This window comes from Rhincodon typus, chromosome 2 (assembly GCF_021869965.1).
Source record: "Rhincodon typus isolate 14 chromosome 2, sRhiTyp1.1, whole genome shotgun sequence".
NCBI classification, from domain to species: Eukaryota; Metazoa; Chordata; class Chondrichthyes; order Orectolobiformes; family Rhincodontidae; genus Rhincodon; species Rhincodon typus.
The window spans coordinates 22,854,976-22,880,732 of record NC_063333.1 but is presented as its reverse complement, the minus strand read 5'-3'; the positions used below and the strand labels follow the sequence as shown (position 1 = coordinate 22,880,732).

Here is a 25,757-nt window from a genome sequence, read left to right as displayed (position 1 = left end):
AACATTGAACATTGTACTTAGTACTACTTTTCATCCTCTTCATTTCTTCCCAATCACAGAATCAACAACTAAAGATGCATATGCTCCTCAAAAACTAAGCTACTAGATGTCAGAAAGAACAACTGCATATTGTGATCTCCTTGAGCGCCCATCACTCATTTGCTGGAAGTAAAAGAAAATTAAAAGATGAACACAGAGAAACTTCAGTACATTTACACTAAACTCTACCAAACTCCCTCACAGACAGAAAACATCATTGCTCCCTACAAATAGCAAGAGGACAAATGGCAATATTTTTATACTGATCAAAAAAAAGTAAATAAAAGCTTGGGAAGGAATGAAGAGGTTAAAATTCCATTAATAGACAATGATACATGAAACTGGTTTTTAAAAAATGAAAATTTGGCTCAAATCAAATACAGGTCTTTATCACTTTTCAAATAAGATACTTATACACATTATGCTGTAAAAATTAACATTATATGCACGAAAACATACGATTTAACACCTAATCTGACTTACAAATTCTCACTGTCACCTTGAGTAAGTGCCCTTTAATTTTCCTGTTAAAGTTACAATCTCCATTCCACTGTTAATAATGATAATTCTACTGCACAGGCATAACATACAAGGTGACTCATAACTTTTAATAATGTTATTTTTCTAAGTTGTAACCTACACAAAAGACAACTCATCGATCAGCAAAATGCAGGAAGGTTGAAGTTCACGCACAGTGAATGCTCTCCATGCAAAGACAGGAAATAGAAAACAAAAAGCAAAAGAAATGAAAGTAGAAAATCGTTAACAGGAAAGAAGTGTTGCTGAAAATCTCAAATTGACAGGTTAGAACTGGGCTTGAAGCAGATGTGCACACTTTAACAGAATAACAGAATAACACATTCAAAATCCAGGTAATCTGGCACAATCATATTCAACGATCAATCAGTAACCTAAATTCTAGCCAAGTCATCAGTTACAATCATTTGTCTAAGATTATTATGCAATTATAAATCTTCATACCAAAAATGTTGCCTTTACTGGGAATGCTCACAATTAATCTACACCCAACAGGATTTTACATGATGTCGGAGCAAATTACTGCAGATGCTGGAATCTGTACTGAAATCAACAAGTGCTGGAGACCACAGCAAGTCAGACAGCTTCCATGGAGACTGGGCAAGCTAATGTTTCAAGTCTAGATGACTCTTCATCAGGATTTTACACAAGTACACCACATACATGAATCATATTAACTGATGAAATAGATCAAATGGATTAAACCCCCATTTCAAAAATGTTACAAATTATCTCAAGCTAACTTAAAATGAGTCTTAATTAAAATACTCCCAAATATCTAACATTGAATGTATATTTTTATGCATATTCACAACATGTTTTGTTACATTCACTGAATTTTAATACAGTGCCTTTACACACATCGTAAATTATTATTGCTTGTGGCATAATGATATTTTGTCAATGTAGAAATAATAAATTACTTGCATTTTAAAATAATATATATATTTTTCAATTAAGTTACTGCAAATATGTTCTTTATCGGTATAAGATAGATATTATTGCACACATCGACCTTTTCCTCAAATATCAGCAGTTTAAAAAGAATGTATCTAACTGATTCATCGTTTAATGAACAAAGATCACAGCATTTGCTTTTTTAATCTTAAATATCAAAGGAAGTATTACACTAAAAATGAGCTGCAAGGTCACTCCATTGAGTTTCTGCAGACTGCTTTCTTTAAATCCATTGCAAATTACAAAATTATTTCAGCAGAAATAGAAAACATTAGGAACACAAAGTATATTCAGGATAGGTAAAAAAGGAAAATAAATTACTTTCATGTTTGGGGTGAAGGATTTCAATCTCGCATCTTAACATGGTTCATCAAATGGTGTTGAATCTGCTGCATATTACCAGAATGTGCAGGCAAAAGGTGTATTGTTAGGGATTCATTCTTCCTTTTAGAACTAAACTAAAAGTAGTTTTGTTTTAAAAGTGCATTTCTAAGAATAGAAGTCACTGTATTTAAAACTGGTCAATCAGTACAATTGATCGCATCACAATGCCCGTGTTCCCAAATCCAATAAACATTAAAAGTACCTGTGCTTCCAACATTTCGCGCTGTGATGAGACACGTTCCTGCTCAGAGCTGTTTGTCCTTCGAATAGAGATAGTGTGAGGTTTACGTTTCGATTTCACTTGCCGTGCAGCTGCACTGCTTCCACTTTCAATAGGCATCACTTCCTGGTGATCTCTTCACCTGGTTAAGTGAAAAGATTTATGAAGAATACATTTTGCATATTTGACAAATACTGACCATATGAATAGATTCATGAAATGAGACAACACAAAAGCGAGCCATTTGGCTGATCGTGCCAGTGAGAGAAGTGGCAATTCATTCATTCATCACTCAAATCACACTTGCATTTCAAAGCATTGTATAGTCAATTACTTGCAATACAGAGTCTCATCGCTGTCATGTGAACAAACAGCCAGGCTGCAAACAAAAAGCTGCCACAACCTGAAACAAGATCAAAACAAGATCAACATGTTCCTAAGTTTAGCAGTATTCCTCGAGTGCTGAATGTTGGCCAGAACACAAGGAAATTTTTGGTCTTCTTCAAAACAAAATCGACATAGGATCTTTCATGTTCACGTGAAAAGATAGGGATTTGGTTTAACCACTCTCCAACAGATGGCAACTCCAACACTGCAGCCTGCCATCAGGAGTGCACAAATGTCAATTTAGATTAGGTGCCCAAATCAAGGCTGAGGATTCAGATCTTATACTAGGGGCTGATCAATTCAACTTTTGAGGGAATGTGTATATTTTATCACAGTAGAAAGTTAAATAACTGACACAAAGATAGAAAATAAATTATGAAGCTGGCTCAAAGCGGGGGGGGGGTTTATAAAAAAAATTGACAGGCTAAATGAGTGGACAACGATGTGACAAATGGAATATAGTGTAAGAAAACTTGCAATTGTCCATTTAAACAGAAAGAATAACATATTATTTAAATGGTGAAAGTTTGTAACACTCTGAAATGCACAGACACCGGATATCCCGGTGCATCATTTGTGAAAGGTTAGCATGCAGGTACAGCAAGTGATTAGTATAGGGGACTCTCTAGTCAGAGGCACAGACAGACATTTCTGCAGCCAACAAGACATCAGAATGGTGTGTTGCCTCCTTGGGGCCAGGATCAAGGATATCTCTGATAGGGTGCAGAATAAAAAGGGACCAGCAAGAGGTCATTGTACACATTGGAACTAACGACACAGAACCACGTCCTTTTCTCATCCTGAGTAGAGAATATAGGAAATTAGGCAGGAAGCTAAAAAGTAGGTCCTCAAGGGTAGTAATATCTGGATTACTCCCAGTGCCATGAGCTAGTGAGAGTAGGAATAGGAGGACACAGCAGACGAATGCATGGCTGAGGAGCTGGTGCAGGGGAAAAGGATTCACATTTGTGGATCACTGGAATGTCTTCTGGGGTAGAGGTGACCTGTAGAAGAAGGACGGATTGCCCCTGAATTGCAAGGGGACTAATATACCAGCGGGGAAATTTGCTACAGCTGCTCAGGAGGATTTAACCTAGTAAGGGGGGCGGGGGGGAGCGGTGGATTGGACAATGGGAGATAGTGAGAAAACAGATCAAAAGGTGCAGTCGGGAAAAGGAGCAAGTCAAACACTCAGGGCAGGCAGGAACAAAGCAGAGAAAGAGATAGGACTGATAAATTACATTGGATTTATTTCAAAGCCAGAGACCGGACAGGTAAGGCAGATGAACTCAGGATATAGTTGGTAATGCGGGACTGGGATATCAAAGCAATTACAGAAACGTGGCTCAGGGATGGATAGGAAAGGGGGGCAAGACAGAAGGAGGAGTGGCGTTTTTGATGGTGGATAACATTAGGTAGGACATTCCTGGGAGTACATCCAGAGAAATTAGTTGGGTGTAACTGAGAAATAAGCTCGGGATGATCACCATACTGGGATTGTACTACAGACGCCCCAATAGTCAGCAGGAAATTGAGAAGCAAATTTGTAAGGAGATCTCAGTTATCTGTAAGAATGAAAGCATGATAACGGTAGAGGATTTTAACTTTCCAAACATACACTAGGACTGCCATAGCGTTAAAGGCTTGAATAGAGAGGAATTTGTTAAGTGTGCATAAGAAACGTTTCTGATTCAGTCTGTGGATGTACCTACTCGAGAAGGAGCAAAATTTGATCTACTCTTGGGAAATAAGGCAGGGCAAATGATTGAGGTGTCCATGGGGGAGCACTCTGGGGCCAGTGACCATAATTCTATTAGTTTCAAAATAGCAATGGAAAAGGATACACCAGATCTAAAAGCAAAAGTTCTAAATTGGAGGAAGGCCAATTTTAATGGCCAATTTCTTCAGGCAAGAACTTTCAAAAGTTGATTGGGGGTGGATGTTCTCAGGTAAAGGGACGACTGGGAAGTGGGAAGCATTCAAAACTGAGATAACAAGAGTCTTGAGACCCTTTTCTGATGAAGGGTCTAGGCCCGAAACGTCAGCCTCTCTGCTCCTATGATGCTGCTTGGCCTGCTGTGTTCATCCAGCCCTGCACCTTGTTGTCTCGGATTCTCCAGCATCTGCAGTTCCTACTATCTCTCTTGAGACAGTATGTTCCTGTTAGGGTGAAGGGCAAGGCTGGTAGGTGCAGGGAATGCTGGATGACTAGAGAAATTTGAGGTTTTGGTCAAGAAAAAAAGAGGAAGCATATGTCAGGTATAGACAGCAGAAATCGAGTGAATCCCTGGAAGAGTATAAAGGCAGTAGGAGTTTACTGAAGAGGGAAATCAGGAGGGTAAAAAGGGGGCATGAAATAACTTTCACAAATAGGTTTAAGGAAAATCCAAAGGGATTCTACAAAGACATTAAGGACAAAAGGGTAACTAGGAAGAGAATAGGGCCTTAAAGATCAACTAGGCTACCTATTTGTACAACTGCAGGAGATGGGGGAGATACTAAATGAGTACTCTGCATCAGTGTTTACTGTGGAGAAGGATATGGAAGATACAGGACCTGGGGAAATCCCTTTATTCATTAATGGGATGAGGGTGTCACTGGCAAGGCAGCATTTATTGCCCAGAGGACATTTCAGAGTCAACCACATTGCTGTGGGTCTGGAATCACATGTAGGCCAGACCAGATAAGGGTAGCAGTTTCCTTCCCTAAAGGACCTTAGTGAACCAAATGGGCTTTTCCGACAATCGACAATGAGTTCATGGTCATCATTAGATTCTTAATTCCTGATTTGTTTTTAACTGAATTCAAATTCCACCATCTGCCGTGGCAGGATTTGAACCTAGGTCTCCAGAATGTTGTCTGGTTCAGTGATAATACCACAAGGCCATTGTCTCCTCAGATAAACAGCACCATCTTGAAAAATGCCCATATTACAGAGGTGGTGCTACTGGACAGCTTAAAACTCAAAGGTGGATAAATCCCTGGGACCTGATCAGGTGTACCCTAGAACTCTGTTGGAAGCAAGGGAAGTGATTGCTGGGCCCCTTGCTGAAATATTTTTATCATCGAAAGCCACATGTCATGTGCCGGAAGACTGGAGGCTGGCTAATGTGGTGCCACTATTTAAGAAAGGTGGCAGAGAAAAGACAGGGAACTATAAACCAGCGAGTCTGACATCAGTAGCAGGCAAGTTGTTGGAAGGGAAAGGACTTACAGTATTTGGAAAGGCAAGGACTGATTAGGGACAGTCAACATGGCTTTGTGCGCGGGAAATCATGTCTCACAAACTTGATTGCATTTTTTGAAGAAGTAACGAAGAGGACTGACGAGGGCAGAGCAGTGAACATGATCTATATGGACTTCAGCAAGGCTTTTGACAAGGTTCCTCATCGTAGACTGGTTAGCAACATTAGATACCATGGAGTACAGGGAGAACTAGCCATTTGGATACAGAACTGGCTTGAGGGAAGTTGATAGAGGGTGGTGGTAGAAGGTGCTTTTCAGACCGGAGCTCTGTGACCAGCAGCGTACCACAAGGATCTGTGTTGGGTCCATTGCTTTTTGTTATTTATGTAAATATTTTATATGTGAATATTGGAGGTATGGTTAGTAAAATTGCAGATGACACCAAAATTGGTGGTGCAGTGTGGATAGCGAAGAAGGTTACCTCAAAGTACAACAGGATCTTGATTAGATGGGCCAGTGAGCCGAGGAGTGGCAGGTGGAGTTTAATTTGGATAAATGAGAGGGGCTGCATTTTGGAAAGTCAAATCAGGGCAGGACTTATATACTTAATGGCAAGATCCTGGGGAGTGTTGCTGAACAAAGAGACCTTGGAGTGCAGGTTCATACTTCCTTGAAAGTAGAGTCGCAGGTAGATAGGACAGTTAAGGAGGCATTGGGTATGCTTGTCTTTATTGGTCAGTGCAATGAGTATAGGAATTGGGAGGTCATGTTGTGGCTGTACAGGACATTGGTTAGGCCACTTTTGGAATACTGCATGCAATTCTGGTCTCCCAGCTATAGGAAGGATGTTGTGAAACTTGAAAGGGTTCAGAAAAGATTTACAAGGACGTTGCCAAGGTTGGAGGGTTTGTGTTATAGGGAGAGGCTGAATAGGTAGGGGCTATTTTCCCTAGAGTGTTGGAGGCTGAGGAGTGACCGTATAGAAGTTTATAAAATCATGAGTGGCATAGATAGGATGAATAGCCAAGGTCTTTCCCCAGGGAAGGGGAGTCCAAAACTAGAGGGCATAGGTTTAAGGTGAACGGGGAAAGATTTATTTGGGACCTAAGAGGCAACTTTTTCACGCAGAGTGTGGCGAGTGTATGGAATGAGCTGCCAGATAAAGTGGAGGAGGCTGGTACAATTACAACACTTAAAAGGCATCTGGATGGGTATATGTATATGTGTAGGAAGGGTTTAGAGGGATATGGGCCAAATGGGACTAGATTTATTTAGAATAACTGGTCAGCATGGATGAGTTGAACTGAAGGGTCTGTTTCCATAATGTATAGTTCAATGACTATGATTAGAAAATCTAATAGGATGTTATCATTTATTACTAGGGGAATTGAATATACTTCTAGAATACTGTGCACATCATTGGTTACCTTATTTTAGCAAGAATGTAAATGTTTCGTAAGCAGTTGAGAGAAGATTTGCCAGACAATTCCTGAAACTTGGGGGTTTCTTATGGTAAAGGTCAGGCAAGTCAAGCTTGTATCACTTGCGGGTTTAGAAGAGTAAGAAGTGACTTTGTTGACATACAAGATCCTCAGGGATCTTGATAACGTAGATGTGGAGATAATGATTCCTCTTAAAAGAGAATTAAGAACTATGAGTCTGTTTAAAAATCGGGGGTCACCATTTAAAACGGAGATAAGGTGAAAAATAATCTTTCAGAGGGTTGAGAGTCTGGAACTCTCCTCCTGAAAAAGAGGTGGAAGCAGAGTCCTTGCATATTTTTCAAGCAAAGGTGGATGAATTTATTAAGCATAAGGTGGAAAGAGCATCAGGATAGGTGGTAATGCAGATTTCAGGTTACAATCAAATTAGCCATGATCTTGTTGAATGGTGGAGCAGGCCTGAGTGGTTTTGAATGGTCTAATTCCACTTCCTATTTTTATGTCTACATGAGTGAGGAAAAAAAGTCAGAACTATTTTCATAATCATGGAAAGAGTTGACAATCATCAAAGAGTTTCATTACAACTTGTCACATCATTTAAATTTCAATAATGGCTAAACACAACAATATTGACCAAAATGTGACACATCTAACCTTATGGTACTACATGTAATTTAAAAAACACAAGTTTATTGCGTCAAATTTATTCAGCTTCTACTAAAGTTTAAAAGTTAAATTAACATCAACATATTACCTTTTCCACATAAAAGCACACAACTTGGCCAATTGAGCTCTTTGAGCCTATTCCACCAATCACGGTTAATCTGGTTGTGGTTTCAATTCCACTTCATCAACCAAGTGTCTCGACTTCCCTCCATCAAAAATCTATCAAATTCACCCTCAAATAAATTCAATGTCTGAGCTCACTACTCTCTGGGCAATGAGAATTCCACAAACTAATGATCATCTGAGAGAAAAATATTCCCTTCCATCTGAAAAGGGAGGCCACTTAGTCTTAAACACAGTCACCTAGTTCTAGCCTTCCCCAAAAGAGGAAATATCCTGCCTCAAGCAAACCAGGTTTCACTAATAAACACAAAAATACTGATTTTAATAACTTAACTAAGATAGAGATGGCAGATTGCACGATGTGTTGCAACTGCAGCATTTGGGAGCTGCTAGACACTATGGCAATCCACAGTGAAACTGCTGTAGCAAGAGTTTGCAGTTGGATCAACTTCAGATCTGAGTTCAGCTGGAATCCAAGCTGCAAGCATTGAGGCTCATCAGGGAAGGGGCGGTTGCCTGGACTCTTTGTTCTAGGAGACAGTCATGCCTTAGATTAGATTATTCAAACTTTGTCTGTAATAAGGACAGGAATGTGCGAATGTGCGTGAGACAGATACAGGAAACCAAAGAGAAGCTCTCAAGGTGACTATGTCCCTACAATTGCTCAACAGTCATGAGGTGCTTGTAAGCTGTGTGGACAAGAGTGGGGACTGCGAGGATGAAAGAATTGACCACAATACCATGGTACAGGGAGCCATTCAAGTGGGGGAGGAAATAGGAATGTTGTACTGGTAGAGAACTGTAAAATTAGGGGGACAGATCCTGTTGTCAGCAGAATCCTAAGATCTGTGTTGCCTGCCTGGAAACAGGCTTAAGCACATCTCTTCAAGACTGTAGAGAAATCCGGGGTGAGAGGGGAAGAGATCCAGCATTTGTTGCCCACATTGGAACTATCAACATTGAAAGGAGTGAAAAGAAGGGTCTGCTGGAAGATTTTGAATAGGAGTTAAACTTAAAAGCAGACCCTCCAAGGTAATAATCTCAGAATTACAACCTGAGCCATGGGGAACCATGCATAAAGTCAACAAGTTAAATGTGTGGTTCAAATATTGGTGTAGGAGGATTTCAGTGAATTTCAATTCATAGGGCACTGACACCAATACTGGGATAGACGGGAGATGTTCTTGGAAGGGCTTCACGTGAGCCTTGCTGGGACCAGGCTCAAAATGAATTGCATAGAGAAGTTGAGAATGGTGGAGAGAAGGCTTTAAACTAATTAGAGGGGGTAGAGTTGGGGAATGGGAGATATGTAGGCTGGTGAAAGATTTCTACCAATACAGAAAAGGCCTTTAATAAGAGAACAAAGAATAAAGAAAATTACAGCACAGGAACAGGCCCTTCAACCCTCAAAGCCTGCACCGATATGCTGCCCATCACAACTAAAACCCCCGACCCTTCCAGGGATTGTATCCCTCTATTCCCATCCTATTCATGTATTTGTCAAGACGCCCTTTAAAAGTCACTATTGTATCTGCTTCCACTACCTCCCCCGACAGCAAGTTCCAGGCACCCACCACCCTCTGTGTAAAAAACTTGCCTCATACATCACCCTTAAACCTTGCCCCTTGCACCTTAAATCTATGGCCCCTAGTAACTGACTCTTCCACCCTGGGAAAAAGCTTCTGACTGTCCGCTCTGTCCATGCCCTTCATTATCTTGCAGAACTCTATCAGGTCGCCCCTCAACCTCTGGCGTTCCAGTGAGAACAACCCAAGTTTCTCCAACCTCTCCTCATAGCTAATGCCCCCCTACCAGCCAGTATCCCGGTAAATCTTTTCTGTACCTTCTCCAAAGCCACCACATCCTTCTGGTAATGTGGTGACCAGAATTGAACACAGTATTCCAAATGTGGTCTAACTATGGTTTCATAAAGCTGCAATATTACCTGGCAATTTTTAAATTCAATGCCCTGGCCGATGAAGGCAAGCATGCCGTATGACTTGTTGACTACCTTCTCCACCTGCGTTGCCACTTTCAGCGACCTGTGTACCTGTACACCCAGGTCCCTCTGTCTATCAGTACTCTTATGGGTTATGCCATTTAGGTTGATAGCATTGTTAAGAAGGCGTACGGTATGTTAAGTTTTATTGGTAGAGGGATTGAGTTTCGGAGCCATGAGGTCATGTTGCAGCTGTACAAAACTCTGGTGCGGCCGCACTTGGAGTATTGCGTACAGTTCTGGTCACCGCATTATAGGAAGGATGTGGAAGCATTGGAAAGGGTGCAGAGGAGATTTACCAGGATGTTGCCTGGTATGGAGGGAAGGTCTTATGAGGAAAGGCTGAGGGACTTGAGGCTGTTTTCGTTAGAGAGAAGAAGGTTAAGAGGTGACTTCATAGAGACATACAAGATGATCAGAGGATTAGATAGGGTGGACAGTGGGAGCCTTTTTCCTCAGATGGTGATGGCTAGCACGAGGGGACATAGCTTTAAATTGAGGGGTGATAGATATAGGACAGATGTCAGAGGTAGGTTCTTTACTCAGAGAGTAGTAAGGGCGTGGAATGCCCTGCCTGCAAAAGTAGTAAACTCGCCAACTTTAAGGGCATTTAAATGGTCATTGGATAAACATATGGATGATAATGGAATAGTTTAGGTTAGATGGGTTTCAGATTAGTTCCACAGGTCGGCGCAACATCGAGGGCCGAAGGGCCTGTACTGCGCTGTAATGTTCTATGTTCTATGTTCTACTGGATATTTTCCATATGGATTAGATCTTCTGAAATGCACTGTCTCACATTTTTCCAGATTAAACTCCATCTGCCATCTCTCTGCCCAAGTCACCAACCAATCTATATCCTGCTGTATCCTTTGTCGGTCCTCATTGCTATCCGCAATTCCACCAACCTTTGTGTCATTCACAAACTTACTAATCAAACCAATTACATTTTCCTCCAAATCATTTACATACATTACAAACAGCAAAGGTCCCAACACTGATCCCTGAGGAACGCCACTAGTCACAGCTCTCCATTCAGAAACGTACCCTTCCACTGCTACCCTCTGCCTTCTATGACCAAGCCAGTTTTTTATCCATCTTGCAAGCTCACCTCTGACCCCATGTGGCTTTACCCTCTGTATCAGTCTGCCATGAGGGACCTTGTCAAAGGCCTTATTGAATTCATGCAGACAATATCCACTGCACTACCCTCATCGATCATCTTCGTCACTTCCTCAAAAAACTCAATCAAGTTAGTGAGACATGACCTCTCCTTCACAAAACCATGTTGCCTCTCGCTAATACGCCCACTTATTTCTAAGTGGGAGCAAATCCTCTCTTGAAGAATCCTCTCCAATAATTTCCCTAACACTGGCATAAGGCTCAGTGGCCTGTAATTAGCTGCTTATCCCTGCCACCCTTCTTAAACAAAGGAACAACATAGACTATTCTCCAATCCTGTGACCTCCGCTGGAGCCAGTGAGGATACAAAGATTTCTCTCAAGGCCCCAGCAACTTCATCCCTTGTCTCTCTGTTTTCTGGGATATATCCCATCAGGCCCTGGGGACTTGTCTACCTTAATGTTTTTCAAGACCTCCAAAACCTCCTCCCTTTTGACCTCAACAGGTCCCAAACTATCGACATACCCTTCCCCACACTCATCATCCACCAAGTCCTTCTCTATGGTGAATACTGACACAATGTACCCATTTAATACTTGGCCCATTTCCTCTGGCTCACACATAAATTCCCTTCCCTGTCCACCCTCTTGCTCTTTATATATGCATAAAAAGCGTTGGAAGTTTCCTTAATCCTGTTGGCCAATGACTTTTCATGACCCCTTCTAGCCCTCCTGACTCCTTGCTCAAGTTTCTTTTGACATTCCTGGTATTCCATCCTTGCTTCATGTGTTCCCAGCCTCCTAGCCTTGACAAATGCTTCCTTTTCCTTTTTGACCAGGCTCACAATATCTCTCATTATCCAATGTTCCCTAAACTTGCTATAGTTATCCTTCATTCTTACATAAATGTACCAGTCCTGAGTTCCCAGCAACTTACACTTGAAAGCCTCCCACATACCATATGTTGATTTGCCCTCAAACATCTGCCTCCAATCTACATTCTTCAGTTCCTACCTAATATTGTTGTAATTAGCCTTCCCCCAATTTAGCACCTTCACCTCATAACTGCACCTATCTTTATCCATCAGTATCTTAAAGCTTACTGAATTGTGATCACTGTTCCAGACCTGCTCCCCTACTGAGACGTCGACCACCTGGCCAGGTTCATTCCCCAATACTAGGTCCAGATGGCCCCTTTCCTAGCTGGACTATCTACATACTGTTTCAAGAAGCCCTCCTGGATGCTTCTTACAAACTCTGCCCCATCCGAGCCCCAAGCACTAAGTGAATTCCAGCCAAGATATGGGAAGTTAAAAACACCAATAACAACAACCCTGTTACTTTTACATCTTGCCAAAATCTGCCTACATATCTGTTCTTCTATTTCCCACTAGCTGTTGGGAAGCCTATAGTAAACCCCAAAGATTAGGATTGTACTCTTCTTGTTCCTGAGCTCTATCCAAATTGCCTCACTGTATGAGCCATCCAAGGTGTCCTCCTGCAGTACAGCTGTAATATTCTCCTTAACAAGTAGTTCAAGTTCCCCACCCCTTTTACATTCCCCTTTATCCCACCTGAAACATCTGTATCCTGGAACATTAAGCTGCCAGTCCTGTCCTTCCCTTAACCAAGTCTCTGTAATAGCAACAACATCATAGTTCAAAGTACTAACCCAATCTCCAAGTTCATCTGCCTTACCTGTTACACTTGTCGCATTAAAACAGATGCACTTCAGTCCACCAGACCCATTTTGATCAGCAAACACACCCTGCCTGCTCTTCCTCAGTCTTACTGGCCCTATTCTCTAGTTCCCTTTCAGTCAATTCACCTTTGCTTTGGTTCCCACCCCATTTCCAAGCTAGTTTAAATCCTTCCGAGGACACCAGCAAATCTCCCAGCCAGAATACTTGTGCCCCTCCAGTTTAGATGCAACCCGTCCTTAATGTACAGGTCCCACCTGCCCCAGAAGAGATCCCAATGGTCCAGATATCTGAAACCCTCCCTCCTACACCAACTGTTTAGCCACCCTAAAGCTCCCACATAAGAGATTAACAAGCAAAACTAAAGCACATGGATGGAGGCCATGTACAGAAATGGACTGAGAACTGGTTGGCAGGCAGGTAACAAAGAGTGCGAATAAATGTTTTCCAACTGGCAGGCAGTGACTTGTGGAATAGAACAGGGACTCATGCTCGTGCCGCAGCTATTTAGAATATATATATTAATGATTTAGATAGCAAACTGTGTAATATTTCCAAGTTTGCAGATGACACAAGGAAGATAGTAAGAAGTGACAGGATCTCATAGAATCATACAGTACAGAAAAGGCCATTCGGCCCATCAAGTCTGCATCAGCAAAACTACTGTAAACCTGCAGTTTCCAGGGTGTAGCTAATTGTCTTAAAAATTATAACATTTCAAAGGTTTATCCAGGTACGTCATTAAGGTTTGAATTTTTCCCACCTCAACTACCTTCCAGCAGAACATTCCAGATTCCCACCAACCTCTGCATGAAAATGTTTTTCCTCAAATCCCCTCTAAACCTTTACCTTTAAGTTATGTCCCTTTATTTTTCACCCTTCAACTAAGGGGAACATTTGTTGCCTATCCGCTTCATCCATGCCCCCACACTCTTACACACTCCCATGAGGTTCCCTCTCAGTCTTCTCTGCTCGAAAGAAAACAACCTGAGCTTATCCAGCCTCTCGTCATAGCTCCAAACCAGGCAACATCCTCGTGAATCTCCTCTGCATCTACTCCTGAGAATCACATCCTTCCCATAACACTGTGACGTCAACGGCACATAGTACTCCAAATGTGGCCTAACCAAAGTCCTGTACAGTTCCAACATTACCTCCATTCTCTTGTAATCTATGCCATGACTAATAAGGACAACTAGCTCAAATGCCTTCTTAACTACCTCATTAATCTGTCCTGCCGCCTTCCAGGATCTGTGGATAAGTACCTCAAGCCCCCTCTGTTACTCTGTACTTCCAACTGTCCTGCCATTCATTGACTTTTTTTTATTATTATTGAGTACTCTCTTGTCTTGTTACTTCTTCCCAAGTACATGGCCTTACACCGATCAGTGCTCTATCTGTCCCTGACCAATCCATCTCTATCTTCCTGTAACCTATATGTGAACATTGAACAAGAATAGAACCTTCAGCCTCTTCAGCTTGTTCCATCATTCAATGAGATCATGGCTGATCTGTGGCCTTGCTCCATTTACCAACTTTGGCCCATACCCCTAAATAATTTTGCTTAACAAGAATGTACCTATCCCAGATTTAAAATTAACAACTGATCTGGCATCAGTTTATAGTAGGAAGTTCCATACATCTACCACCCTTTGTATGTACAAGTGCTGCCTAACATCCCTCCAGAACAGTTTGGCCCAAACCTCAAAGCTATGCCCCGTAGTTCTAGAATACCCAACCAGTGGAAATTGTTTATCAACCTTCTCTTTTCCTGTTAATACCTTGAAAACTTTGATCAGATCACCCCATAACCTTCCAATTTCTAGAGAAAACTGACCTAATTTGAATAATCTCTCCTTATAACTTAACCCTTGAAGTCCAGGTATCATTCTTGCAAACTTACGCTGTACTCCCTCCAAGGCCAAGTCAAATATATCTTCCCGAAGGTGTGGTGCCCAGATCTGCTCTCAGTGTTCCAAGCATAACTTGTGTCCTAACACTCCAGCCCTCCAGATGTAAAAACCATGACACCGTTAGCTTTCTTGATTATTTTCTGTACCTGTTTGTGGCAGTTAAAGATCAATGCACCTGAACACCCAAGTCTCTGTGGACATCCATTTCATTTAACTTCATGCCATCTAGAAAATACAGCAAGATCTTCCTCCTCACTGTTAACTACCCAGTTGAGCTTTATGTCATCCACAAACTTATCATTCACCCAACAACATTCCCAATTCCTTCTACATCATTCAATTACCTACTCTGAGGATACAGAGAGGCTTCAAAGTGATCTGGGCAGGTATAGGCAAATATATGGCAGAAGCTGTAGAATGTAGATAAAGGTGAGGTTGTTCACTTTGATAGCACGAACAGGCAGGAAGATTATCTGAATGGCAAAAAAGAAGGGTAGAGGTGCAACAAGATCGGGTATCCTCATACAGTAGTTAGGGAAAATAATCATGCAGGTGCTGCAGGCAGTGAAGGTGGCAAATGGTATGTTGGTCTTCATAGGTCAGAGGATTTGAGTACAGGAGCAAGGATGTCTTTCTGTAATTGTGAAGGGCATTAGTAAGACCATACCTGGAATTGTGTGTGCAGTTCTGGTCTCCTTATCTGAGGAAGGATACTCTGGCTACAGAGGGAGTACAAAGAAGGTTGACCAGACTGACTCCTGGGATGGTGAGGTTGATAGATGGGGAGAGACTGAATTGATTAGTCTCGATCACTAGAGTTTATAAAAATTTGGGGAGTGGGGGGTATCTTACTGAAACCAATAAAATTCTAACAGGGTTAGGCAAGGTAGATTCAGAAAGAATGTTCTTCATGACCAGGGAGAGTCCAGAACCAGGGGTCACAGTCTAAGGGTAATGGGTACCTTTTAGGACAGAGATGAGGAGGAATTTCTTCATCCAAAGAATGGTGAGCCTGCGGAACTGTCAGCCACAGGAAACTGTTCAGGTCAAAACACTGAACACTTTCAAAAAATATGTAGATATAGCTCTTGGGATGAAAAGAATCCAAGGGTAAGGGGGAAAGCAGGAACTTGATGGACCAAATGAATGACTGTTGCTCCTATATTCCTATGCTTCAAAGCTAAAAGATATGGAGCTATTGCAGGACAACTATTTTGGTAATGATTACCAGAGTTTGACAGGAAGGGGAAGACAGTACAAGCATTATTAGAGGGCCATCCCCCCCTCTAATGGGTGATCAGTCTATTATCCTCTGAGACTATTACAACTTTAATTTCTTGCAATCTGACCTATTTTCTGAATCCTTGCAGGTTTGTGCAGTGTTTGTTCAATGTGATACTGTCCTCAACTTGTTTTACCACATACAATGCATTTTTCTCAAAGAGTATTTTGGCTATGCCTGTCAGCCAGATTGAGATTAGAAAAACAAGGCAGAACAAAACAAGCCAAAAATAACATCAGATAGAAGGTTGCAAAATACTCAAAGACAAAGGAGGCATCTAAACGTATTTGAAAGAAAACTAGAAGAAATAGGCATGTCCACAAGGGCTCTTACTAATTTTTTAATAGATACACCACAGAAAGCATCCTATCTGGATGCATCACAGTGTGGTATGGCAACAGCACTTCACAAGACCACAAGAATCTACAGAGAGTCGTGAACACAGCCCAGTCCTTTTTTCTTATTCGTTCACGAGATGCGGACATCGCTGTGTAGGCCAGCTAATTGCTCAGAGGCAGTTTAGAGTCAACCACATTGTTGTGGGTCTGGAGTCACATGCAGACCAGACCAGGTAAGGATGGCAGCTTCCTTCCCTAAAGAGCATTAGTGAACCAGACAGGTTTTTCCAACAATGACAATGGATTCATGGTCATCATTAGATTGTTATCATCCAGATTTTTATTGTAATCAAATTACACCATCTCCCATGGCAGGGTTTGAACTTTTGTCCCCAGAACATTATCTGGGTCTCTGAATCAACAGTCCAGTGATAACACCACTAGGCTACCACCTCCTCCTTGACCACACAAAAGTCCATCATGCAAACCAGCCTTCCATCCACTGACTCCACCTATAATTCCTGCTGCCTTGGGAAAGCAACCAATATAATCAAAGACCCTCCCACCCTTATTATACTCTCTTCCAACCTCTTCCGTCAGGCAGAAGATATAAAAGTTTGAATACACATACGAACAGATTCAAGAACAGCTTCTTCCCTGCTCTTATCAGACTTTTGAATGGACCTCTCAAATGTTAATTATGGCATCTCTCTCTACACCTTCTCTGCAGCTGTAGCACTGTATTCTGCACTCTGTCCTGCTACCCTGATGCACTTTATATGGTACGAACTGCCTGTTCAGCATGCAAATCAACACTTTTCACATATCTCAGTACATGTGACAATAAATCAATCACCTAAAAGCTTGCAATCATGAGAAAGTAGAAGCAGATTCAACCAGCATGTGCACTGAGTGCTGATTGTTGGAATATGGACACAGCATGCATATGTTCCACTTTATCAACAGGGTATTATAAACTATTACAAGCATTTAAGCTGATAAAATGCTTGGCATAATATGCATCACCAAAATACCCAGATTGCTAATAATCCTGCAATACAAAAAATCCTCTATCCCTGTGAATACAACACGAAGAGCTCAGAGTCAATTTCAGCCAGATATACATACCAAATAGCATACAAATTCAAACACCACAGCTTATTAAGCAGACACTTTGAAACAAAATACTTGCATTTCGTATTTGGTGTAGATGTAATAGCATTTTTAATCACTTGAGGTCAGCAAATAAAACGCTGAACCAGAATGCTGTGTTTTGATCATGAAGAATCGTGTGAAATCCCCTGGATTATTCACTGATATTCATTATTTCATCCTGGCTCAATATTCAAATACATTCTCAAATACCCACCAATAACTACCTTGATGGTATTTCTTGATTTGATACCTCCTACTTTGAACTTAATCTTCAAAACTTTGTTCATGAATTTGCAGTATAACAGTAGGGACCAAAGATACATTTAATAAACTAAAATTAAAAGTATATTATAGCCAAAATACAGAAATAATTCATACCATATATATTTCATTGTGGCTGATTTTCCAAATGTTTGAACTGAATCAGCCAGCACTACATTCCTAAAATGTAATTCTTGTAAATAAAATCACTTACATACAAGATATGACCTATATTTTATTGAAAGAAACAAGTACATTTTTACTTTTAACTGCATGAACTAAGCATTTAAGTAGCTCAAAATTGATGTTAGCAACATCTGAACTTATCTACATTAACTTGTTAGTAGGATTTTAATGTGGAGTTATCTGGCACAATATTAAAAACCTTAAAATGTATAAAATATGAACACTATTTTGGAAAACAAAAAAATCCATTTCCTAGCATCTCAAAGAATGGGAGTCTCTTCAGCCTTTCTCAGTCACTATTCCACAGAAGCGTTTGTTTTTTATATCTTAATACTTAATTGCATCTTGACAGACAGAGTTTTTCCTTTTAATCATTTTATCTTGAAGACCATTACATATTTTAATCGCTCGTTGGACGAGTAAAGCATTTCCTGTTAACAGATATAAAGCTGCTTTTAAGCAGTTTGTATTTCATTCTTTTGCAGTGTGGTTTAAAGTGAAAGTGTGTTCAAATTGACCAGTTTTAACTCTTTATAAAGCCCAGTTTTATTTAAGGGCTGAGGACACAAATTTTTTCCAGCCGTTCCTCAAAACTCAGTTCTCTAAAATTGGGGATCTACCACAATTTTTCTCTGCACTATTTCTAACATTTGTTTTTATTTCTATTTGTTTGTTCCCTTTCTATTTTGCTGACCAAACCTCAACACATTGCGCATAAAGATTGTCCAGACCTATAGACAGCTTTTCATGATGGGTGTACAGCCAATGCTTTCTGCTTTAGTGCTAATGTTAGACTAGAATTTGCTGATTTGAAATCTCCTGTTTTGAACTGAATCTTCAAAACAGTGTTCATGAATTTGCAATATAACAGTTGGGACCAAAGATACATTTAACAAATTAAAATTAAAGGGATATTACAGCCAAAATACAGAAATAATTTATACCACATATAATTCATTGTGGCATGATTTTCCAAATGTTTAAATTGAATCGAATCAGCCTGCACTACATTTTAAAAATGTAATTCTTGTAAATAAAATCATTCACACACAAGATATAATGTACCTTTGCTTAAAAGAAACAAATACATTTTTACATTTAACTGTATGAACTAAGCATTTAAGTAGCTCACAAATAGATTTTAGCAACATCCCTTGAACACAATAAAGCACCCCGTAGTGCATCACAGGAGTGTCACAGTGCAACACTTGACACTGACCCAAGCAAGAGGATGACACCAGACGACTTAGTCTAAGAGGTTTTAACCAGTGTCTTAAAGGAAAAAAGTGAAATAAAGGAAGGTAGAAGCTGAGAGAGAGAACGCCAGAGCTTAAGGCTCTGACAGCTGCTAATGGTGGTGATTAAAAAATTGGGAAACTTAGGTACAGCATGGTGGGTCAGTGATTAGCACTGCTGCCTCAAAGTGTCAGGGACCCAGATTCAAATCTACCCTTGGGCAGCTGTCTGTGTGGAGTTCACACATTCTCCCCATGTCTGTGTGGGTTTCCTCCCACAGTCCAAAGATACACAGGCTAGGTGGACTGGCTGTAGGAAATGCAGGGTTACAAGGTACGGAGGGTGGGGTGCTCTGCAGAATGTGGGTGTGGACTCGATGGGCCGAACGGCCTGTTTTCACACTGTAGGGATGCTATGATTCTAAGAGTGCAGGCAAAGAGGAACATATGTTGAAGATTTGTAGGGCTGGAAGAGATTATATAGTTAGGGAATGGCAATGCAAGAGAGAGATTTGAAAATTACACAAACTTTTAAAACTTTGTCAAAGCTTGACTAAGAGCGTACATTGTGAATGAGTCTTGCTATTCAATAAGCCTTAGGCAGTAAAGGTTTAGATGAGGTTTGCGGAGGGTAATCATGCTGCTACTTCCTTTTTTCATCACTTCAATGCCTTAAAAAGAGTCCTTAAAATAACAGAGCATATTAGACAGTGATATTAACAGCTAGGAATAATGTGCCTCTTTGCTATGTCCTGAACAAATAACACATCAGCATAAATTTATCCTCAATCTTTGCTTGCCAAATCACAGCAAGTCACAACATGAATTATACAAACGTAAACATTCTAATTTACCAAAGCCAAAGATGAAAATGAACAGTATCTTTTCAAGTTCAAAATAGACATTTCAACAACCTAAGATCATGCCCCAAACTCTTTAGCAGCTGCTTTCACCAAGACGTGGTTTCTGAAACATGCTTTGTTCAGAAGTGCTTGATTGAGAGTAGTAAAACAATTAGCCCAAATCTAAGATTTTCTCTTGTGAGCTATTCAAAGAAAGGCAAGGCTTTTCAAGGCATGTTCGTGAATTTGTACTGCGCAGAACAATTGTGCTTCTTGTACATCCCAATCAGCAGCCATGCCTTCCATCGGTCATGTTCTAAACTCTGGAATTCCATCCTCAAATTTCTCCTCTCATCCCTCCTTTAGGACCTGTCTTAAAACCTATCACTTCGACCAACCTTTTGGTCATCTGCCCTCCAAATGCCTTATGTGGCTTGGTGTAAAATTTTGTTGATCACTCTGCTTTAAAATATCATAGAACGTTTTACTTCATTAAATGCGAGTTGCTGTCAGGTCGAGATCTTTCTTTGAAGCTAATGAGGAATTCAAATGCTTATTAATGTATATGCAAGTTTTCCCTGCATTAAATGAAACTTTTAATCTGACTTTCACAGAGTCTGTCCACAAGTCCTCCATTTCATTCAGCTACCATGTTACTGGTCGCAGTATCACTCCTTTCAACAAAAGCAAGCAAATTCCATGATCCATATTTAAGGGCCAATGTTCCTGCAATGTTTAAAAATTATGAAAAAGTTCCATAGCAAAGACAAAGAGAAACTACTTGCTGTGATTTGAGAGTGGAGAACAAAGGGGACCCAAGCTTAAATGATGTAAAGGTTATTCAGTTGTGCTGTCTGAAAGGCCTTCTTCACACAAAAATGGAGGGGATCTTGCACCCTCCTACCCAAAAAAATGCTGAGATTTGGTGATTCATTAAGTTCAAAAAACTTAGACTGAAAGATTTTTGTGAAGGATATTAAAGAATCAAGTTGGGCTATTATTAGTTAAAAATACAGATCAGACACAATTTAATTGAAAGTGGCATCAGCTCCAGGGGTCAAATGACTTAGTCTTGTTCTTACATTGTTATGTTTCATGACTCACATCAGTCAACAGCCATTATCCAGAAATCCAAAAAAATTAAGGTGGCTGAACTGTCTCTGCAACACCACTACAGATCAAAAGAAGGGCAAAGCATAATCCTATTACTAGTTGCCACTTGGTTCAGCTGAGACTGCAATTTAACCGAGACAAATTGAGAAAAAAATTCCTGCCCAGTATTACACACAACTCTGGATAACGGCAACCCTAAGATTTTCTATTCTTGAGAAATAGTCTAATGCATACTAAAAAAAAGCTTACCAGAGCCTCATTCACTTAAATTTCATACGTGGGCAAAGTAAGAAATTACTGTCAACACGTTGAACATTGCATATTGTGAAGACTAATGAATCTCACAATAGAAGTTGATCAACTCATGAAAATATAAGCGAGAGGAATAACTGACGATTACATAAGAATTAGGAGGAGTAGGCAATTCTTCGGTCTGTTGCACCATTCACTATGATCACGGCAGATCTCATCTTGATCTCAAAGCCTCCTTCCTGTCTGCTATTTAAACACTCTGTCTGATGTTACATATGCAAATTCCAAAAAAAAACAACATCACACAGAATTCATAGAAGTGCAACTAAAGCAATTTTATTTGGCAATCAGGATACCAGAGCAGCAGTGCTCAAGCAGAGGCCAACAACTACCATATATTGCTCTCCCTTTTGTATAACAACTGGGCACATTTTCTGCAGTTACTCGTCACCTGAGAAACAGCACGTAATGAAAGCTGCCAGAGGTGCAGTTTATCTCCTTTATCTTGTATTAGCTCTAAACAACTGCAATTAATAAACTGTTGGTATAATATAACTGAAATGTCTTTATTACAAAAGATTGACAAGTTACATAATTTAGATCTTTAAAATAATCATGAATGTTACTGATGATGTCGACAACTGCAGTCACAGAAAATAACAAAATTAACAGTAACCTTCCCTTACAAAAACATTTGATGATATGTTAACTGACCTCATCGATAAACAGTATGGACTAACATGGTCAACAATAACTAATAAAGGTCATAAGTCATCGGGGCTAGGCAGGAAAGGGAAGCTGAGGCCACAAACAGATCAGCCATGAGCTTATCAAATAGCAGAGCAAGTTCAAAGGACTGAAAAGACTAATTCTGCTCCTAATTCATTTGTCTATACTAAGAATAAGGGGGTCAGTTAACTCAGATGGCAACTGGTTTGTGATGATCACCAGCTGAGGTTACCATTGAAGGACTCTCAACCTCTTCCCCTTGCCTGCAGGGTAGTGACCTAAACAGCCCTGTAGGACTATGGACCCTATGTTAAAAAATAAAGATAACCAAATTTCATGTGGAAGATGACAAATAATTTGCTGGTGGAAATATAGGTGAATGGCTTGTGAAATGCAGATGGTCACAGTTAATAAATTGGGATAAAATGTCAGTCTCAATTACTCTTGGAAGGTAAAACACAAAAGCAACTGAATATACTAACCTTGCTACCTTTTATCTGTGTTTAATAGCTGGACGATTAATGCCTCAGATATCCTTAAATCTATCAAAACTATCCACGTTGTGCTAGTGTCAATAACAGTGCAACCATGCTGCTCAAGACATGGCATTTGCATGGACGACTCAAGGTGACCAAATCAGCATTGTGTGTGTGTAGCAATGTGGAATGGCAAAGAGGACAGGGTGAACAGAAAGACAGTTATGAGGCCAAATTAAATGGCATACTACCACCAACAGCTAGGAACATCTCTCAGCTGACTGCAAGAGCCAGCGAAAAGCAATGTCACTCCTTCTGAGGAACTTGGTCTGGAAGCGGCAAGAACTGAACAGTAAACAGCAGCTTGTCTAATGTGGGGGACATGAGAGCCCGGCTCTCATTCACGATCAGCACGGTGATCAAGTATAGGACACACTGGGACTGACACTGGAGGAGGGAATCTAAACGGAACAGGCAGGTCTGATGTTCCAAGAGGTGGTCTCTCCCTCATAACCACGAGATGTGAGAACTCTCTGAAAAGCGATGGGGCGGATGGGGGCGATGGGGGGAGATAGAAAAATGTAAAAAGTGGGTTCAAACCGAGTGCCCCCACACCGACAACGCCTGGTCGAGGCGCCAGCTGCCCCGAAGGAGCTGGCTGCAGCCCGCCCGGACCAGGCTGAGTGAAAGCGGCCACCCACTTCTCGGACACTCCACTCCATTCCATTCCATTCACCGGCACCACTTATCGTTTGTATTCTCTCTTTTCCGAACACTCACCTCCCTTCAAAACGACATCCTGCAACCTCATCCGGGCTCTGTCACTGTGGAAAGGTGAAAGGTCAACCCCGGACTGCGGGTTCTGGGGGGGAGGGGGAAGCTCTGCGCAAGCGCAGCAGCTACAATCCTCAAGCGGCGTGCTCGTCTGCGCATGCTCTTTGATCAGCCTGCTGCCTTTCTGTCCCCCGAACTGGACGTGTCCATTTGCAGCGCTAGGTTTGATGGCCTTTGGTGGTGGAGTGGTAACGGCCCTACCTCCAGACTAGGAGGCTTGGATTCAAGTACCACCTACTCCAGAGGCATGGCACAACACACACGCATTATAAAGCTTCATACATCTGTGGTATTTATTTTCATTTTACACATCAACTAGAATGGGTTTTATTTGTTTAAAAAAAGCAAAATATTAAACTTTGTAAAATGCATGCTTCCGTGAGGACTTTTTTTAAGTTTGCAAGCTAAGGGGGGGCGATTGCAATAGTCATCATCATCAGCAGCGGTCCCTCACTGTTGAGGATCACTCTCTTCCACTCGTCTGTGGGTGACTGTCCAGACCGATGTGGCTACTGCAGGTTCTGTTACACTTGGGGCAGGAAGGGGTGGGTGGGGCACTGGCATGGCAGCGCGCTCCTTTTGCTGTTTTTCCCTAGCTTCCATTTTTTTCTTGACGGCAAGTTTCAAGGTGCTCAACGCCTTCCCCATTGTTGCCCCTCCACTTTGAATGGTCTTGGACCCATGATTCCCAGGTGTTTGCGGGGATGTCGCACTTCGCCAGTGAGGCCTTAAGGGTATCAATGAAGGGCCTCCTCTGCCCACCTGGGGCTCGCCTGCCATTTTGGAACTGGGAGGAGAACACCTGCTTGGGGAGTCACTTGTCGGTTATGCAGACGACGTGCCCAGCCCATCGTAGCCAATCAAAGGTAGTCAGTGCCTCAATGCTGGGGACATTAGCTTGGTCAAGGACGCTGGTTTTGGTACGTCTTTCCTCCCAGCAGATTCACAGGATCTTGCACAGGCAACATTGATGGTACTGCTGAAGTGCCTTGAGGCAATAGTAATGTCACTTTGAGGTCTGGATTTGGATCCTACTATAACAGATGATGAAATTTGAATTCAATAAAATTCTGGAATTTAAAAAATAACTCGAGCCATGGTGACCATATAACTCCTACTGATTGTTATCAACAAAAACTCATCTGATTCAGTAATGCCCTTTACCTGGCCATCCTTTACCTGATGTGGCTGACATCTGCAATGCTGCTGACTCTTAAATTGAGGTTAGGCAGTAAATGCTGGCCCAGTCAACAATACTGACATCCCATGACCAAATAAAAGTCATCGGGATTGTGTGCCTTCTCTCATTTATTGCCCACCCATAGTTGCTCTTAGAGGTGGCAGTGAGCTTTCTTCTTGAACTGTTACGCTGTGCACAGAAATCATACCTGCCAAACCTCACTGAAGGACAAGCTAGTGCACCACAAGAAGGAAATGGGTCAGATGGGAGAAGGCTTTCTTTATCTGTGCATCCTCACCGCCTTTGTTAAAGATGTGGTCCAGCTGGCAGGTGAGGAATAACACTAGTCCTGTGCTAATTGAGAGATCTAAATAGCAGAGTTTAGTTAGCACCATTGTTATCTGCATATCTCAGATGTTAGTCCATTCTTACATTTTATTGTACATAAGGTTTTGTGCATGTTCACCGACTAATTCTCTCTTTTCCAAAGGCACGAGATAGAGAGGCCATAGAGGCTGTCTAGCACAAGCACCTCTGAGGATAAAATATCTGAACACCTGCAGAGGATGTAATGATAAGGCATTCAACTGTTACCTCCATCAGCATAGAGACGTTCACCTTGGTGGATAATCTATCTAGATTAAATTCAGGGACACAGTCTGGTGACAGATCAGTCACACATCCTTGCAAGTGGTGGAGGAAAATCTCTTGCACTCAAAGAACAGAGCAGAGACCCGCTGAGTGCTATGCAGGAGATGTGCCTCTCTACTCAGCTATAATTGACATGCTCAACCTGCAGGCAGAGGAACATACCAGAGGTCCTCACTCAACTGGAGCAAAATATGAAGGGTGCATTCACCTTTTGTTAAATGTGGTGGTTGTGGCATTTAATTACTTAGTTGCCTCCATGGAAAGGGCAGCAGCTGCTTTGCACATCCAGATCCAGTAAAATGCTCAGTGGCTGACAGATATGCACTCAGACAAGTCACCAGGGTATACCAGTCAACAAGCTTGCCCCATCCCGGCTGTGGATGTTGTTAAGGGGAAGGCATATCCAACCAACTTGATTAAATTTTTCAAAAAGGTGACCAGGTTTATAGATGAGGGCAATGCTTTTAATTTAGTCTACTTGGACTTCAGCAAGGTTTTTGATAAGGTCCCACATGAGAGACTGATAGCAAAAGTAAGCCCCACGGGATC

At 41.3% G+C, this 25,757-nt stretch overlaps 1 protein-coding gene across 1 annotated transcript in view; it reads right to left on the bottom strand.

The window, feature by feature from the left end:
* Positions 1-23,410, bottom strand: part of wdr37 (WD repeat domain 37) — a 121,624-nt gene extending 98,214 nt beyond the window's left edge. The window contains exons 1-2 of the mRNA XM_020530920.2: positions 23,324-23,410; positions 2,120-2,279 (exon numbers count right to left, since the gene is read on the bottom strand). Coding sequence (XP_020386509.1) covers positions 2,120-2,257 — 138 coding nt within the window. The 5' untranslated portion in view covers positions 2,258-2,279; positions 23,324-23,410. The remainder of the gene's footprint in view (positions 1-2,119; positions 2,280-23,323) is intronic.
* Between the last annotated feature and the right edge of the window lie 2,347 nt (positions 23,411-25,757).